Consider the following 18,160-nt stretch of genomic DNA (forward strand, 5'->3'; position numbering starts at 1 on the left):
ATTTTATAATAATATAATAGTTTAATTTAATTTAATAGTAATGTAATCTTTAGTAATGCATTTAGTTTACTGCTTCCTCCATGAACCAGTGAAATATTTTTAAATGTATTTATGTGAATGAAGGGAAAGGTGTATGCTGCATGTGTGAGAAGTGTTATGATTTAGAGGAGCGAGACGGGTAATGAACGTAGAGCAGCAACGAAGGCTGGAAAGGGTGGAAATGCGAATGGTTCGGTGGATATGTGGAGTATCGTTGAGAGAGAGGAAGACAAATGAGAATTGCGAAAGATGATGGGAATAGAGCCTGTGATGGATGCTGTGAAGAGAAACAGGTTGAGATGGTTTGGTCATGTGTTGAGGAAGGATGAAAGTGACTGGTTGAGAAGAGTGATGGAAATGAATGTAAAAGGAAGTAGAGGACGGGGAAGACCGAGAAAGACTTGGCTGAAGATGGTGGAAGAAGAAATGCGGGCAAGGGGGTTAACAAGGAGAGATGCAGAAAATAGGGCAAAATGGAGAAGATTGTCATGGGGACCGCAAGGCTAACCCCCGCTCTGGCATGGAAAATGGCCTTAAAATGCATGTTGTTGTTGTTTGTTGTTATGTGAATGATTCATCAATATAGCTGGTAGAAACTGCATAGTGGAAGAGTGAACACAGACACATCTTGTGATGCCTGCAGTTTGTGACATTCCCATTGCATGCGTGCATGTACACAGACAAACAGACACAGACGATACTGACGCAGATGCCGATGCCAGCACACTGACAGACAGAAGCACATTCACACAGATGAACACACAGACACACACTTTATGTGCATATGTTTGGTAGCGAAATATTGTGCAGATAAAGACGTTGGTGAACACACACTCACCAAAAACTTGAGATACAACCATTTCTGTGTTTGGCTGAACAATATTAGCATATACAGGACAGATGAGTCTTCTTCTGAAGAAATGCTCTTCAATAGCTAACAAAAGTTTGGGCCAGAAATTGTCCACTGATCATGAGTTGCATTTGAATGTTCGGCAGAAATATGTTCGCATTATTTGTGTTCGATGTTTATGCATGTGCATGTAAAAATACTGTTACGTTTGTGGGGATAGATGCTGAATTGCCATAATGTAGTTAGGATCGTATAGGTTTTAGCATGGACCGTGGACGTGAAGAAGAATCTCTATGTACATAAGCAGGGAACCCGTGAGCTTAAGGTTCTTTATGTGTCACCACACGGAGGGTGGTTTTGTGTTAGTTAAATAGTGCTTAAGGATAATCCCCAGTATGTACTTGCCTGTGATTTTTCCCTTATGTTTTTACATTCACTCGGCCAGCCAGGCGAGTGCACCATTCCACCACAACAAGTGATATAATTTTGACAGAGACCCGAACATTTGCCGATCGACAATAAACCCCACCACACCAACCGTCTAAGGAAAAAGGCCCCACCCAGTAGAGGCGGAGAATCGGTGGGCAGTCAAGAGGGCCGTGAAGCCCCGCCCCCAAAAGGCATGATTGGTCATATGACGTCAGAGAGCTGGAAGGTTCGATCGGAGTAAAGAGGAAGAATCCGTCTCTTTCTCTCTCTCTCGTGCTGGCTTTGTGGGGGGCAGACGTTTTTGTCTCTGGCTCTTGGCTGCGCCTGGAGTTTGTGCACTTTTGGAGGAGACCTTTCAGAGCTTTGGAACATTTGAATAGTCGAAGGAGGGAGAGTCATTTGACTGCAGTACTTTTCAGGAGAAGATAGAGCCGCATCTCGCTTGGTGGTGCAGGCGAGGAGGGGCCGGCTGGCTGCTTGCTCACGCCTGGACGTTTTCGGCACCATTTGTTGGAGCGTTTCCCGCGCGGGAGGCTGCACGGATTGGCCCGACCATCAAGCTCCCAGATGCATTTTGAGATGCAAACTGAGTGCCGGCCAATATAAAAAAGAACATCATTTTATTTTCTTTTATCATTCCCCTTGTGTGTTTTTGTGTCTGAGTGGAGACGTCTCAAATTGGGATTTGGTTTTTACTTCAACATTCATTTTTACCTCATTGCTTTATTTCATTAAATTCATCGTTGTCTGGCATTTTATTTGTCATGTGTGTTTATTTGTTCTGTGGGTTTCAGATTAAACCCCGTGTGCTCGTACAGGTAAGTCCTCAGTTCTTTCCCGTCCCGCGTGCACCAAAATGATACCGCCAAGTTTTGAACTGCTGCCTCGGAGTTAACTGTTCGGCTATCCGTCCAAGGCTGGTTTTCATCGGCCACGGACATGACAATACATTATTGCTGGATGGAAGCTTCACAGGCCACCGTGGTCTATTGTGGTTAATGCACACAACTCGCAACACTTTCAATTTGCAATGTACATGTAATGGAAACTATCCAGGATGGCTGTGTGTTGAATAACAGAAGTGTGTTGGGTGCAGCCTCCATAGAGAGTCAGTGGATGCCGCTCGAAAAAGGCTGAAAGAATACCGTGACCTGCTTCAACAACAACAACATGCTGCCATTTTGCCAATCCACGATACTGCTACATCTTCCACAATTCACACTGCAGCCTCACTCTCAACGGTTCTACCTCCTTCCAGGGCAAAGACTTTAACCTCTTCATCATCAAAGTACGTCAACTACTGCTCCAACTGTATTTACCAATCCACGTGTCACAACCTCGACAGTTAATAATCAGGCATCTGACCCTGCTGACCCTTCAGTCTGTTTTCTATTTCCATGTATCTGCCTATCCTGTGAAATATTTTAACCTCATATTGCAGATCCTGTTATTCAAGTGCAATGATGAACAAACGTAGCATAAATATTTGTATTCAAATGATTGCATTTGGGCTGTTTCATTGTACAGGAGGGTGGCCTGAAAGTCTCTTTACCCCTGCTAAATTTCTAGCCCCTTCCTCTCTTCCTCCTCCATCCCTTCCCTTCCCCTCCACCCCTGCCTTTCCATTCCACACTTCCTTCCCTTGGTATGTGGCAACATTAACACACTGGCGCAGGAGTCCGTTGGAAGTTAGATGGCATGGCGGACGCAAGTTGTCAGTGTCGAAGAGTGGTTGGTTGCTTGTGTTTGGGTGCATGACAGGCCACACACAGGCCAAACAACAAGTATGCACAGCCCTCTACCATGGCCACCACGTAGTCCAGATCTAATGACTCCAGACAACTGCGTGGGGCTTTATCAAGGAAAAAGTGTCGTCAAACCGGTATAGGACGATTGCAGAATTGCGGCTGCAGCCATGGCCTCTTGCACTCTGGTGACGCCACAAATGCTACACAAGATGTTGAAGAGGACTTGGCGATGAATTCAGCGATGCATGGATAACTAGATCGGCACTTTTTAGAATGTATACCACCACTAACCAGGCTGAACAGTTTGTTTTATAAACCACTGATAGGCTGATCTAGACCAGGACCTGAACCAAAATATAATCAGCTTCTTCTTGTCACCTAATCAACTCATCCACCAAGTTTTGTCATAACTCGTCCCCAACCTTTTGAGATATCATGCTTGAGTGTTTTTATACACTTGTTTTTGGTTCACGAGTTATCAAACAGAGTGACCACTATATTCGTCGTGTGTGTGTGTGTGTGTGTGTGTGTCTGTCTGTCTGTCTGTCTGTCTGTCTTTCCGCAGTATAACTACCCGATGATATCATCCGATCTTGATGAAACTTGGGTGGGAGGTTGATATCATGATCTAGTTGTGTCCTGCCTGGAGTGGGCGTAGCAACACCTGAAAATGATGTCTTTTTAGGGGGTAATCGAGGTCAAGCTACATCTTCTCCGAGGGAGTTGGTGGAATCTGACAGGGGTTTCGGTATTTGGTTAGGCCAATGTCATGTGTCTAGCCCCACAGAGCTCGATTTTTCATTTTCGCCCCAAGGTCAAGGTCACAAGGTCACGAAATTTAGAAAAGTCGATTTTTGATGGTTTTATTACATTGTTCGCTTCCTGACAGGGTGAAATGTCGTACATGATCTTATATTATCACATACATCATGAAATACAAGTTTTCCAACAAATTTCAGAATCTTGGACCTTTGAAGGTCACAAAGGTCAAAGTTGTCGGAATCGAACCTAATTTTCGGTATTGTGTAGCTAACTAACCTCATAACTGATTGCACATTATTTTCGATCTCATTTCAAGGTCAGTAACCTTCGTTTGGACATTTCAAGGTCACACAGGTCAAAGTTTCAAAGTTATCGGAATCGAATCGAATTTTCGGTATTGTGTAGCTAACTAACCTCATAACTGATTACACATTATTTTCTATCTCATTTCAAGGTCAGTAACCTTCGTTTTGACATTTCCGGGCCTGTTCGGTTATAGTCCGTCCTTTGTCATTGAATACCGCTCGCTCATGAACCATCGTCGTCTCCTGACTTGTTATACTTTATTGAGATATATACACTTGAGTGTTTTTGGCCCTATCACTCAATGGTGAAAAATCACTTTAAAATTCTCGTATCCAGATCTGTATTGGGATCTTCACCAAAATTGAATCGATTCTTACTTGTCACGCACCCAACCTGTCCACCAAGTTTCGTCCAAATCCACCCATAACGTTTTGAGATATCCTGCTCACGGGCAAACAGACAGACAAGGATTAAAACATAACCTCCGTCCACCTTTGGTTTGTGGAGGAGGTAATTGTGGAGCGCATACAGATAAAAAATGACTGATTAATTATTGTTCGTACTGCACAATAAAACCTGTATATTATGATTTTAAGAACGAATGCTTTACTGGGAATGGGTTAAGTGACTTTTAGGCCACCCTATACATCAACAACTGGACATCTTTTTGAAGTCATATAATCCGCTAAATCTACAGTCTTCAGAAAGTATTCACACCCCTTCACCTTTTTTCACATTTTGTTGTTTTCGCCTGAAATTAGAATGGATGAAATCGATTTTTTTTTCATCAATGATCTACACATAATAACCCATAATATCAAAGTGTCATTTTTTACAAATTAAAAATCAAAAGCTGAAATGTTTTGTCAATAAGTATTCAACCCCTTTCTGATAACACTCCAAATTCAACTCAGGTGCATCGAATTTCCTTTGATCATTTTTCAAGATGTCTCTACAGCTTTATTTGAGTCCATCTGTGGCCAATTCATTTGATTGGACATGATTTAGAATGAAACACACCTTTCTATATAAGGTCCCACAGGTGACGGTGCATGTCAGAGGAGAAACTCTACCATGAGGTCCAAGGAACTGTCCGCAGAACTCCAAGATAGAATTGTGAGGATGCATAGACCCGGGGAAGGGTATAAAACAATTTATAGTGTTGAAAGTTACCAAGAGCAACGTGAGCTCCATTCATTAGGAAATGGAAAGAATATGGAACTACCCAGACTCTTTCTAGAGCTGGCTGTCCGACTAAACTCAGCAACCGGGCAAGAAGGACCTTGGGCAGGGAGGTGAGGAGGAACCCAATTACCACTCTGACAGAACTACAGAGTTCCTTGGCTGAGATGGGAGAAACTGCTGGAAGGACAACAGTCTCTGCAGCATTTCACAAATCTAGGCTTTATGGGAGAGTGGTCAGATGGAAGCCACGTCTGAGAAAAAGGCACATGACAGCATGCCTAGAATTTGCAAAAAGGCACGTGAAAGACTTTGAGCATGAGTCAAAAAATTCTGTGGTCTGATGAGAGGAAAATTTAACTCTTTGGCCTGAAAGCAAAGTGATACCGTGTGACGGAAACCGAGGACAGCTCATTACTCGTCTAACAACATCCCTACTATGAAGCAGGTGGTGGTCCCTCCGTCTGTCAGTCTGTCGGTCCGTCAGTCCGTCACGCAAAGAACAGCTTTCCGGACTTTTTTCCTAAACGCTTAATGCTAATGATTTCAAACTTGGTACATGGTTTCCTCATGATAAGTTACAGATCAAGTTCGAACTTCACGACGTTTCGATCATTTTTGACAAAGTTATGGTACTTTGAACTTTGGTAATTTCTCCAACAGTTTTCCGGACTATAATTTGGAGTGCGGTAAGTCATAATACTGTCTTCTATGACAGTGCTACCCAATGCCGGTAGGGAACATGTATTGCAGCACAATACTCAGAATGCTTCTTCTTCAACCTATCTTCTCATCCCACACCCGACCATCACCTGAAAAAACTATGACTCTCCATTGTCAACCAACTTTAACATATCCTGTGGGCAGAGAAATGTCATATGCTCAGCCATTTGTTATATGCAGCTGTTGCACATTCTATGACCTGAACTTTATTATTCTTCGTTATGAATACTGAAGTTTTAATATTTATTTATTTTTTACATTTTTCAGGTCCTGAATGGTTGACATCTTAAAGACTGTGCACTTGTGAATACGTTCTCAACTTCCGCTTGAGATCCATTATGTCACCTCATCTCATCCTGCGTGGTTATTAGAAATCAAGGCAGCCTTTCCGGATCCATAGAAATTCTGTGCTCCCTAAAGCCATAAATGCAAACATATTTCTACCATTTAACTTCCATACAATGTTACCTTTTTGGGGTTTTATTGTAGGGGTAGAGTTCAGTACAAACTTTTAAAACAGGAATTTCTTGATACTTGATCAACACTTGTGGTAATGTGACATTACCTTTTGTCTGTGGTTTTGCCTTCGATCATCTGGCCAGGGCTTGGTTGGGTGATGCAATTTAAGGAATTTAATTTAGCTTGTTGGCCACTGCACAATCCATTGTTTTTCAAAGGTAAGAATAGTTCTTGCCACGGCTGATTAGCTGGGTGATGTTGTTGGAGTGATACAATTCCAGGGCTGTTGTGTGATAAAAAATTTTGTCGTCTTTGCCATGTTCTTGAACAACTTGTGAACTTGTTTCTAAGTACTATTTCCATGATTGTGTGTAAATTGGAGATCTGAGTGTTAGAGTGGCTAACATTTCCATGCTCTTTTTTTAACAGGTGTCCACAAATTCCCTTCCTTGTGCATATGCTATGAATTATCTGAGTGGTACAAGCTCGTATCTGTGAAGTGACTGTATATGTTTCACCAAATAGCTGCAGATGAAGTGTGTTGACGTAGGCATATGTTTACTTGACAAAACACTGTCGTAGATTAGCAAATTACCTGCAGGTAATGATTTATGAACGGTTGTGAGCTCAAAATCTGTCCTAAAATAAAGATTCTAACTTCAATCCAATGCCGAGAACAATAAACTGTGACTCTATTGTCTGCAATAGTGCTTGCATAAGCAGCAAACCAGGTGCACAAATCCAACGTTTTTTTTGATACGAAGTTGAGACTCTTGGAAAAGCTATCCCCCGAGAAAAGGCAAGGTAAAATGAACAAATGGCTGGAAGGGAGCAATGCCTGAACTTTGGGAGTTTCACCAGAAGTGCGTTACTTGTAGACTGTGTGTGCTCTGCAGGAACCTGAAGAAGGGGAATGGGGACAGAGCAAGGAAAGGGCAGAGGGTGCAAGATCAGAGAAGTAAATGGTAGAAGACAGGCCCACAACCTGCTGTGATGCGAGAGTCGTAGGCCCAGAGACACTGATTCATCGAGGGAGAATCAAATGATTTTGAAGTATTTGGTCTCCACAGAATCAGGTTGTGAGGTGAATGAATGATCGTTTTAAGGCCATTTTTCCCCGCTAGAGTGGGGGTTAGCCTTGCGGGCCCCATGACAATCATGGCTCCCTGTTTGAGGCAATGTTTTTATGGCCGGTGGGTGAGGTGGGTGCAGCTTAAAAGGTAGAGCAGTTCTTCCTTCATTGGGCTGGATTTGAAGGCCTTCTAAATAGATAAAAGTTCAGATTTGCCAAGAAAAGATTGCAAGATGGAGGGAAGCTTTCTTTGAAGGACAAAACAAGTGTGGGGGGATGAGGGGCTTGGGAGGGGGCAGTGAACCCTTTTTTCCTTCCCATCTTCTTCCTCCAAATCTTCCTCTCCTCCCCCTCTTCTGCCTTTCTTTCCATTCTCTTGCTCCTCCCCTCTTTCTCCCTTATCCCTCCCCTCTTCCTCCCTTAAATAGTACATATGGGAAAATGAATCTAGTGGCCCTGCCCTCATCAGGATGATTGACAGTCATAGTCCCACCCACCCGTTTTCTTCCTTTTCTTTTACATTTTTTTCCATGCCATACCAAATAGAAAGTGCTAGCATACTCTTTGATAGGGACTGTACTCCAGAGCCATAGAATACTAGAGTTTGGCGAACTTACCGATGGGTGCCATGTTGTTACTCAGTTGTTCATGTGTGGTGCAGCGTTAATTATGTACTATTGGAACCTATCTTTGAGACATTTAGACCATTAGACATTTTAGTTTACACCCTATAAACCCCAGACCTTCTAGAGCAGGGGTTCCCAACCTTTTCTGTGTTTTGGCTCCCAGAGCACATCCCCAGCACCCCTTTCACGAGGGTCGAGTGGCGGAGCGCATGTAAGCAGGCTAGGGGGGTCTGGGGGCATGCCCCCCAGAAATTTTTTGATTTCTAGATGCTCTGTGGTGCATTCTGAGAGGTGTTTTTTCCTTTAATTGGTTATTTTGTTTGTATGAGAATTGGTAAATTATTACACAGAAAATGAGGAATTCCAAGTAGCCAACATGAACATTTAGTTCCATCGTTTTTTTCTGTTCCTTACTGGCTCCAAACTACATGGTTTTTCGAAGCAGCAAACAAAGCAATGTCACTAGAATGATGCATGTTTGATATGAGATTTTAATATCAGTAGCAACACTATGGACAGCATGAAATAGAACTGTCAGACAAGAAAACAGTATGAAAAGGTTCCAAGTCAAGAATATGTGAAAACTAAAAACCTCTGTTGTGTCTGTATTTAACGCAGTGTGTTATAATCTCACAAAAAGAAACTCAATTCGACAACAACTCAGGTAATCAAAACTAGGGACGCGGTGCATGCGCCGTAAAAGCAAATTAAAAACTCAGTGGGATGGCTGAAATTGCATTTTAGCTTCCAATTGGAGTATCCGTGGTTGAGTCACAGTCAGGGCACAGCAGAGGTCATCTTCCACGTGGAGCCGATTACGCTGTTTCGATTTGATATTCAACAGCGTGGAAAACCCGCTTCGCAGAGATAGGTAGACGAGAATGGCAGAAGTACCCGGATAGCTATCTGGCTGATATTAGGGTAGCGACCCATTCCCACCCAAAACTCCGTCAAGCTCTTCTCTTCGAATGTGTATTTGGCAAATGAATCGTTTCGGAGATCCAGGAATTCATCTTGCATTGCCTCCGGCAAATTACCCCATGCCCCCCCGAGAAATACACCATGGCCCCCCAGGGGACCATGGCCCCCAGGTTGGGAACAACGGTCTTAGAGCTTTAACTATTTAGACCTGAATTTAGACCTATTTAGACCCTGAATACACCATTGGACCCTCAAGACTTTTTAGACACTTTAACACCCCACAAGACCCTCGTCAAGTAAAAGCCATCTCATGTATAAAAAAAAAAAAGTGCAAATAAGTTTATTCTGGAACTGAATATCCGATTTAATAAAGAATTACTGTGAATTATGAAATACAACGCGTGAGTTAAACATTTGCATCAAAGGAAGCAAGCAAAACAGAAGTAAAACAACAACTCTATCAAATTATCAGTTGGCTAAATAAACAAGATACATTTGCAAAAGCTAGCAAACATTAATCTGGTCCAAGGTGTACCAGTAATTCACTGCAGGTGAGTTTGTATTTTACATGACTGTTCCCGTTCTTGTCACGCAATTCTCATTTCATTCATTTCACCACAGCTCGCACGGACATGCTTTTACTTCGCTGACGTTGATTTGTTGAGCAAACTGGCTGTTTTCTGGGTTTTTTTTTGGCATATATGTGAAGGCACACACTGAAGAGGTTTTCCACCATTTTGGTCTTCATGCCATGACATGTAAGAATAATGGCATCCTTGGTGAGAGCACCTGCCTGTTTCACAAGTCGTGTCTTCAGGTTTGTGCCTTTGGCTGAGTTTGGCCCCACATGCTCTGAAGAGGACTTCGGCTCTTTGAAAGATGTTCATCCAATCACAAGAGCAGAGGGCCAGGCAGCCTTTTTTTGTACCCCTCGAGGACATTTAGCGTCATATGTCTATTTCCATCATGTGATGCCTTTTCTATTGCCTGCAAACATGTGGAGCACAGTGTTGTCTTCTTCTTGAGCTTTGCAATGCAATAGCCAGCAAGATTGCACAGGCTGCTCAGTTCTGATCGGCTAATTGTAGCACTACATGCCAAGCAATGTGATGACCTGTGATGTCTCGCAAAGGGGTGGCCGATGCATATAGCTTAGACGTTCCGGCTTCTTTTACCAATTCCAGCAGATTTCTAGCTCCCTCCCGCTCATTTTCTCCTGCAAGGGGAAAACATTTCAAATCAATGTATGCACGATTTGTCATGCAAAGCAACATAATGTATCTTCACAAAACACAAGAGCCTATGTTACCCCCACACAAAGTTGTATTTGTACCCTGAGTTTGCAGTTTGTAACTTAAAAGATTTGCTTTTTATAGGTATAAAGATCATTCTTTTCATAAAAACCACATTTGATTGCAAATTATTATTTTGCTCGCAAGTGTCAGTCCAATAAATCCTTAGATAAGAAAGCACAATCAACGTCATCTCAAATGTTCCAACATGACAGTAAGGATTCACACTACCATCAGTGGGTTTTCTACCATTTCCTGGTGGCACGTTATTATCCGAGTAGTTGCAGTAGGAGTGATCATGCGTAATTTTCTGCTTTTGGAAAGACCAAGGATCGTCGTCTTCAGGGTTGCCTCTCTTTCTGGGAGCTTTGCGATGCCGTGCATTGCGTGGTGTGAAGGCGAACTGCGTTGGTACAGCATTCGGTCTCAGCTTTCGCAGATTGTCAGCACGCCCGGATTCGTACTGCGTTTCATCAAAATGATCCTGCACGGGATAAGGTTGAAGATAGAAACGAAAGAACGAAATAATGTCTGAAATACATCAATGAGATACAAATAGAACCAGAATGGCACAATTTGACGTCATGACCGATATGACTCCGCCCACATTATTACGTCATACATATCTGCACCAAGTTTGATTTAACCCATAAAGTGCTGGATTTACTGGCTAGCAGGCCAGAAATGCTTTTTTGTCATCAGCCTTTCTCCACCAATTAGAATCAAGCTTTTATAAGTTACCCTGGTATCATACATTATAAATACTAGGGCATGCCCGTACTATATATAAGCTAGGACGTGCCCGTACGTGGGTGCCCGTTCCTTGCAAAAAAAAAAAAACTGCAAAAAATAAAAAAACTGCAAAAAAAAAACAATGGTTTGGTCCATTCGCAACGACCACAGAACCCCCCCCCCCCCTCTATTTACATGAATGGTTTGGTCCATTCGCAAAGCCAAAGCGAACGACCACAGAACCCCCCCCCCCCCCCTCTATTTACATGAATGGTTTGGTCCATTCGCAAAGCCAAAGCGAACGACCACAGAACCCCCCCCCCCCCCCCCCCCTCTATTTACATGAATGGTTTGGTCCATTCGCAACGGCAAAGCGAACGGCGAACGGCTAAATCGCCATAGCTCGGTAAGTACTTGTCCGATTAATTTCAAACCTTGAAAAGGCACATCCTCGGGTCCCCAGCAATATACCTGGCAAGTTTCAAGTATATCGGACCGGTAGTTGTCGAGAAACAGCGGTCACAGACAAACGTACAGACGTACAGACGTACAAACGTACAAACGTACAGAGATTACTGGAATTATAGATAGACTAGGGCATGCCCGTACTATATATAAGCTAGGACGTGCCCGTACGTGGGTGCCCGTTCCTTGCAAAAAAAAAAAAACTGCAAAAAAAAAAAAAACTGCAAAAAAAAAACAATGGTTTGGTCCATTCGCAACGACCACAGAACCCCCCCCCCCTCTATTTACATGAATGGTTTGGTCCATTCGCAAAGCCAAAGCGAACGACCACAGAACCCCCCCCTCTATTTACATGAATGGTTTGGTCCATTCGCAAAGCCAAAGCGAACGACCACAGAACCCCCCCCCCCCCCTCTATTTACATGAATGGTTTGGTCCATTCGCAACGGCAAAGCGAACGGCGAACGGCTAAATCGCCATAGCTCGGTAAGTACTTGTCCGATTAATTTCAAACCTTGAAAAGGCACATCCTCGGGTCCCCAGCAATATACCTGGCAAGTTTCAAGTATATCGGACCGGTAGTTGTCGAGAAACAGCGGTCACAGACAAACGTACAGACGTACAGACGTACAAACGTACAGAGATTACTGGAATTATAGATAGATAAGAGAGGCCATGATTGGTTCTTTTTGGGTTGACAGTTTAAACTCATTTGCATACACGTGGCCGACGCGCTTTATGGGTAAAATCCCTTCAGCTTTATTTGAACAGCACCAAAATTATTCTTAACTTACCGCACACAGAAACGAGTTGTTGTTCGCTTTCCATTCTGCGCGACGAACTTTTACTTCCCATATTTTTCTCCTTCCTGGATCTCGAGGGAAACGATGCATTTTCTTCCCGCTGCCTGCTCGAATGGAACAGCCCCATGCTGAACAACACGTCATCTTTTACACCCTAAATGTGACTTCAGAATGAAAAATAATAACGACGTAACGAGGTGTATTTATACTTAATCCACACGAATGCAAAAGCCAATATTTAGCGCTTCGATCGGCGAAGATGAATAACAAGATGGCGCCTAGCGGTCATGTGATCCCGTATCCTCCAATCACGATCTTTTTCACTGAAACCGAGGTCGCCAAACTCCAGTATTCTTTGTTTTCACTGACGTCACAGTTTCTGTGTACACACTTCAAATTACCCATCTCGCATTGCGCGGTTTTTTTTTGTTTTTTTTTTGTATACAAGATCGAGGCTCGTGAAAGAGCGAACATTAATCACACAGAAAGACATTCTGTGTTGCGTTGTTGCGTTGGTTTATGGTGAATGCGGATCGCAAAAAGTCTGTTTTATAAAGTAATTTTGTTTGTTTTGTCACGTTCATGTGGAGTGTGGTGCCATCTAGTTTATATTACGTATTGTTGCCCAACAAACACAGAACATTCGGTTTAAGTTTGCCGTGGACCAGTGAACTGGTGAACACCTGGGCAGTGGGTCAACCTGCAACCAACTACCTGTAGAACAGACTTGGAGTGTACGTGACTGACTATCTCCTCTCCTTCTCCCTCCTTTGTGCTTTGAATATTTCCCTATTGATTCTTCTTTTTTGCAATTGTTTTTATGTTTTGCTATGCATTATGTTTTGCACTCTGTCAAAGCGTCTTTGGGCTTCCTGAAAAGCGCTATATAAAATAAATGCATTATTATTATTACTACGTAAGGATACGGTAGATCCAGGCTCGAGTATGGCTAGCAGTGCGAGTGCCAACCTTGGCTACCAAGAGACGCTCCCCCCGGACGTTGTTGTTCGTTACAAAGAGAAGATTTCTGTCATTGGGTGTGACCATTATGGTCGATCAAATGATCAATTTGAGAAGAATGTGAGCAAGTGGCCTCAGGTGACCCACATCGACGTGATCAACTACCTGTTGTTCAGCAAATCGGCCTATACCAAAGATGAGTCGAAGAAGTATAAATCCCTCGAGGCATACAGGTTGTACCAAGATGGATGGGTGCGACAAATCCTACACAAAGAACTGAATGACGTCCACTTGATTCGATCCAAGGTATTAATATATTAAACAAACATGTATTTTTTAAAGCTGCTTGTGTTAATGTTATGGACCTGATTGATTAAGTGCCCTCCATTTGTTCAAAAACCACTGCAGTTTTAAGCTGTGCATGCATGTGTGCATACTTTGTAGACATGTGACGCACAGTGCGAAGTGAGTGCCGCCATGTGTGCTTTGTGCGTATGGCCATAAGTAATCACCTATATTTATCATGTAAGCAACGACTACATAGCACGTTCTTCACATGATAAAATCGAGATTCATTTTGACCGAGTTGATAAGAGTACATAACTTTAGAAAGTTTATTGGACAGTTTCAAATTCAATACTTTTATGTTCCAGGTTTCGCATTCCATGAGGATCCATGACAAGCCGCTGGAGCCGTGGATAATCCTGAGTAGAGCAGTAATGGTGTGATTCAGTCAGCCCATTGCACTTGTGTGGCCGGTCTTGGCGAAGGCTGTAGCCATATAGCAGCCGTGTTGTTTGCGCTAGAAAATGGAACGCGCATCACACAAGAAACATCCGTCACTGATGTGCCAGCCTACTGGATGTGTCCCACACCAGCCAATTTTCAGACTCCATTTAAAAGAATACAGGACTTGGACTTGCGATCTGCTGCCAAGAAACGGAGATTAACTGAAGAATTTCCACCCAATGAGCAAGTGCATGCATCCAGTGACCTCAATACTTTGGGCACCATACCTTCCCCCACAAAGCAGGAAGTAGATGCATTCCATGCCAAACTGTTCAAGGCGCTGCCAAACTCTGCTCTATTATCACTGACGGACACGTACAGTGATACCTTTGTGCCAAAGTCTGTTCTGGGGCTACTACCCAAAGAAATGACATTGTATTATGACAAAAAGTTGGAGAAGAAAAGCTACAAGGACTTAATGGCTTATTGTGCTGATTTAGAGATCTCTGTCAGCACCGAGCAGAAAAAACAAGTAGTGAAAATGACATCAACACAATCATCTTGTGCTTTGTGGCATAAAATGCGACTTGGTCGTGTGACAGCATCAAATTTTTATGCTGCATGCCATTCAAGTGTGCTGCAACCTGCACTATCAACAGTGAAAGCGATTTGCACACCCCAGTCCAAAAGCTTCACTTGTGCCGCCATAGAATGGGGAAGGAAGTACGAAGGTGTTGCCCGTAAACAGTACGAACTGGGGCAGCACAAGATGCACAATGACTTTATTCTTCAGCCGAGTGGCTTGTGGTCGAGTGAGGAATATCCAATGTTTGGAGCCAGCCCAGATGGACTGGTGAGCTGTGCGTGCTGTGGATCCGGATGTGTCGAAGTAAAGTGTCCATACACACTAAAGGATGCGGATGTCAGTACTTTGAAGTGGATTGAAGTGGATGACAATGGCGATATGCACTTAAAAAGAGGCCACAAACATTATTACCAAGTGTAAATGCAGTTGTTCATGACAAAGACACAGTATTGCGATTTCATTGTCTGGAGCCCCGACAAGATCATGAAAGAGCGCATATTCGTTGATGAGGAATTTTGGGAGAAGATGTCGGAAAGAGCAAAACAATTTCACCAGAAATGTGTTATGCCGGAACTTTGTGCAAAATATTTTACCTCTCGTGCCACACTGAAACCTGGGAGGGTCAGCGAGAACACTGCTGCAACGCCTGCAGCACAGGACACCGAGCTGTACTGCATATGTCATGGGCCAGACAATGGGACAAAGATGGTGTGTTGTGATGGAGAGAACTGCAAGGTGCGTTGGTACCACACACACTGTATTCAGATGAAGCGTGTGCCTAAAGGTTTGTGGCTGTGTCCACAGTGTAAATTAGATTTGTAAAGTGTATGTACTATCATGTCTTGGATGGCAGGCCTTCCAGAAGGAAAACCTACAACTCCCAGGACAGGATCAATATTTGTGATTGAGATATTTGTTTATTATTATTAACAAGAGTTCCCTTGTGCATTCCAATTCTATACATGAAACCGAAAATAAGACCATATATTTTTTATTTAGAAGAGTATCAGATGAAATGTGGGTTTTGAAGCCACCTTTCTGCAATCTGTGTGCTAAACCTGGCCAGCGAACTGCCTGGGTAATGAGATGAAGAGTGAAACATATATTATTTTATAGGATTGTCTACGACCAGCACATTGATGCAGTTCAGCATAGATTTCATTCGAATGGAACAACAGAAGGACAGAGACTTGCAAAGCAGCAACACACACGGACAACTTTATCAATGGTTGGCGTTTTATCACTTTTCTTTTTCTTCAAGAATTCCAGAGGTATTTCCGTGTCGAAGATTCTGAATTTCCTCACGACAAGCCCGATGACGCGTTCAACGTGGATGCGAACACTGGCGATTTTGCGAGTGTTTTCCACTTCCATGGGGTGGAGTTGGTTTTTTCCACCTTTGAAGTCGGGAATCACCAGCTTTGCCTGATAAAAGGCAAAAAAAAAAAAAAAAAAACCACCTTTAGAGGCCATTTTTCCCCGCAAGCGGGGGTTGGCCTTTTTCGGGAACTGTGGTTGTTGTTGTATTTCGGTCCCCTTTTTGAAGCAATGTTTTACGGCCGGATGCCCTTCCTGACGCCAACCCTTTTTGCCGCCTTTAACGACAAACAGGGAATTACCAGTGAACTGGTACTCAATTTGCCGACCTCGGAAGGATGACAGGCTGAGTCAACCCCCCTGGCGTTAATTCAGCGATCGACCGGGATTCGAACCCAGGATCCTAGGATCCTAAGCCGGCACCCTAGCCGCTAGCCCAACACCAGGGCCCACCACCAGGCAATATCATCCGCAATTTTGAAGCCTCTATCTGCAAGCACAATATCTCCAGGCAACAGATTTTGTAAGAAGCCAGATTTCTGTACAATGTGCTTGTCAGATGTCCGACCCCCCCAACCAGCAGAAATGAATATGACTGTCCCTTGTGGAGAAATACCGATCAAGTATTTCACTGTATGGTGTTGCTTGTAGTTGGAATATGTGTACACCTGGTTCAAATCACCACTAGGTTTTTCTGTGAATAGTTCAAAGCGATCAATTATCACCGATACTCGGTCACCAAAAGTTCTCCGAAAACACATGGGCATAGACTTTCGTAGATTTTCACGATCAGGCCATCTGACACAAAACTCTAATCTCACATACAGCACATCAAGTGTGGCATGGAACACGCGCTGTGCTATGGACAGTGATATATTTAACTGATATGCTATATCTTGGAACACATAATTCATTCTCAGTTTTATCAGACACAATAAAAGTTGTTGATACTTTGAGATCTTTTGCATATTTGGAAGCTGGTGTTCTACCATCTCATAAACTACGTCCAAAAGTTCAATATTCGGCAACCCAGTGTACAACAGAACCTTGTCGGGGGATGCAACATAGGTACATCGGTCAAAATTGTTGTTTCTTTGTTTCACCATGTCTTCTGCTTCAACAAGTCGCGCTTTGTTGTCACTTTCAAGTTGTGATATTGCATACGACGTCAAATCAGTCTGGACCAGCTGGTGTGCAGATTCAATGGTGTCCAAAGAGGATGTGCTTCCTTCATTATCAATCATCACACTTACCGCTGGCTGCTCCAGATCAGGCGACTCTGAGGCAGAAGCAGCTTCACCAACGCTGCATCGCTGTCTTCTGTTTAGAGACAACAGCGATGAAACGGCATCAGCTTCTTGTCTTTTCCGTTTGCGACCACACGCTCTGTCATACCTCCCAGAGGCTGGTGTGTCCTGTCCACACTTGGTATAACCAAGTTGCAAGGTTGGCAACCAAGAAGGATTTGTCTTGAGATGGAGATAGCATTTCTCATCTGAAATATCACAAAACATACAATAATTGCAAATAATTTAGGGTGTTCAGAATAACTAAAAATGTGTCGAGAGACACAGCTGATGCCCTCCCCATTAAAAGAAATACAAGGCGAGTTTCTTAAGTCCAAATACATGGCCAAAAAAGTGAAATATTCAATCAACAGTCAATATTTTATATTTAAATGTCACTATCACTGATATCATAAAAACCAAATATTGTATTCAATATCATTAATGATTATAGTAATTGTATGGTTATACAATGAAACATGTTCTTACTTACTGTTAACAAAATGCTCGGAGCAGACAAGTGTGCGATCCCACTGTGATTCTGTTTGGATGTCACTGCGATTGATGGCAGCCTTCCACAAACGCCGCCTCTCTTCACTTAAATTTCTTGTTTCCTCACCCTGATTCAGTAGAAGTTTGGGCGTTTTGTAAAACTTAACTCCTGGCCTAACGCCTGGCTTATTTGAGCAACGAAATACGCCGCAAATTGGCATGACTGGTCGTGAACAAAAACTATTGAATGTGAATCCGCTGACGATGTTGTTCGAGAGGGTATCAAAATGGCCGAGGTGTCCCAGGGTGCCCTGCGCGCGTGCTCCGATGACGTCACAAGAAAACAAAGAAATTCTTTGTTTTCTCTGCCGTACTCTCCCT

General features: G+C 43.1%; 2 protein-coding genes across 7 annotated transcripts in view; one reads left to right on the top strand and one right to left on the bottom strand.

Annotated features, from left to right (window-relative positions):
- Nucleotides 1-7,166, top strand: part of CEP295 (centrosomal protein 295) — a 115,018-nt gene extending 107,852 nt beyond the window's left edge. For all 4 annotated transcript variants that reach the window (XM_068124560.2, XM_078783333.1, XM_078783335.1 and 1 more), the window contains exons 13-14: nt 2,415-2,606; nt 6,307-7,166. In XM_068124560.2, the coding sequence (XP_067980661.2) occupies nt 2,415-2,606; nt 6,307-6,313 (199 nt within the window). In that variant the 3' untranslated portion in view covers nt 6,314-7,166. The remainder of the gene's footprint in view (nt 1-2,414; nt 2,607-6,306) is intronic.
- A 1,503-nt stretch (nt 7,167-8,669) lies between these two features.
- Nucleotides 8,670-18,105, bottom strand: LOC137432537 (uncharacterized). 3 transcript variants are annotated; one of them, XM_068124564.2, is made up of 4 exons: nt 17,781-18,105; nt 17,255-17,496; nt 10,659-10,893; nt 8,670-10,333 (listed from the first exon to the last, which is right to left on the bottom strand). In XM_068124564.2, exons 1-4 carry the CDS (start codon nt 17,998-18,000, stop codon nt 10,182-10,184), a joined length of 849 nt encoding a protein of 282 aa, XP_067980665.2. In that variant the 5' UTR covers nt 18,001-18,105; the 3' UTR covers nt 8,670-10,181. The 3 variants fall into 3 exon arrangements, with proteins under 3 accessions (XP_067980665.2, XP_067980664.2, XP_078639464.1); XM_068124563.2 differs by having other exon boundaries at nt 10,641-10,893; XM_078783338.1 differs by lacking the exons at nt 8,670-10,333; nt 10,659-10,893 and adding an exon at nt 15,660-16,109.
- Nucleotides 18,106-18,160: the final 55 nt, after the last annotated feature.

Source organism: Myxine glutinosa, chromosome 8 (genome assembly GCF_964187855.1).
Source record: "Myxine glutinosa chromosome 8, kmMyxGlut1.1, whole genome shotgun sequence".
Lineage (NCBI taxonomy): Eukaryota > Metazoa > Chordata > Myxini > Myxiniformes > Myxinidae > Myxine > Myxine glutinosa.

Bases quoted from the DNA above. Each gene is read 5' to 3' on its own strand.
- LOC137432537 (XM_068124563.2), bottom strand. From the start codon at position 18,000: ATGCCAATTTGCGGCGTATTTCGTTGCTCAAATAAGCCAGGCGTTAGG. The intron at 10,894-17,254 runs GTAAGTGTGATG...TATCCCGTGCAG, and splicing joins CTGATCTGGAGCAGCCAGCG to GATCATTTTGATGAAACGCA. The intron at 10,334-10,640 runs GTAGTGTGAATC...TTCCCCTTGCAG, and splicing joins TGGTAGAAAACCCACTGATG to GAGAAAATGAGCGGGAGGGA.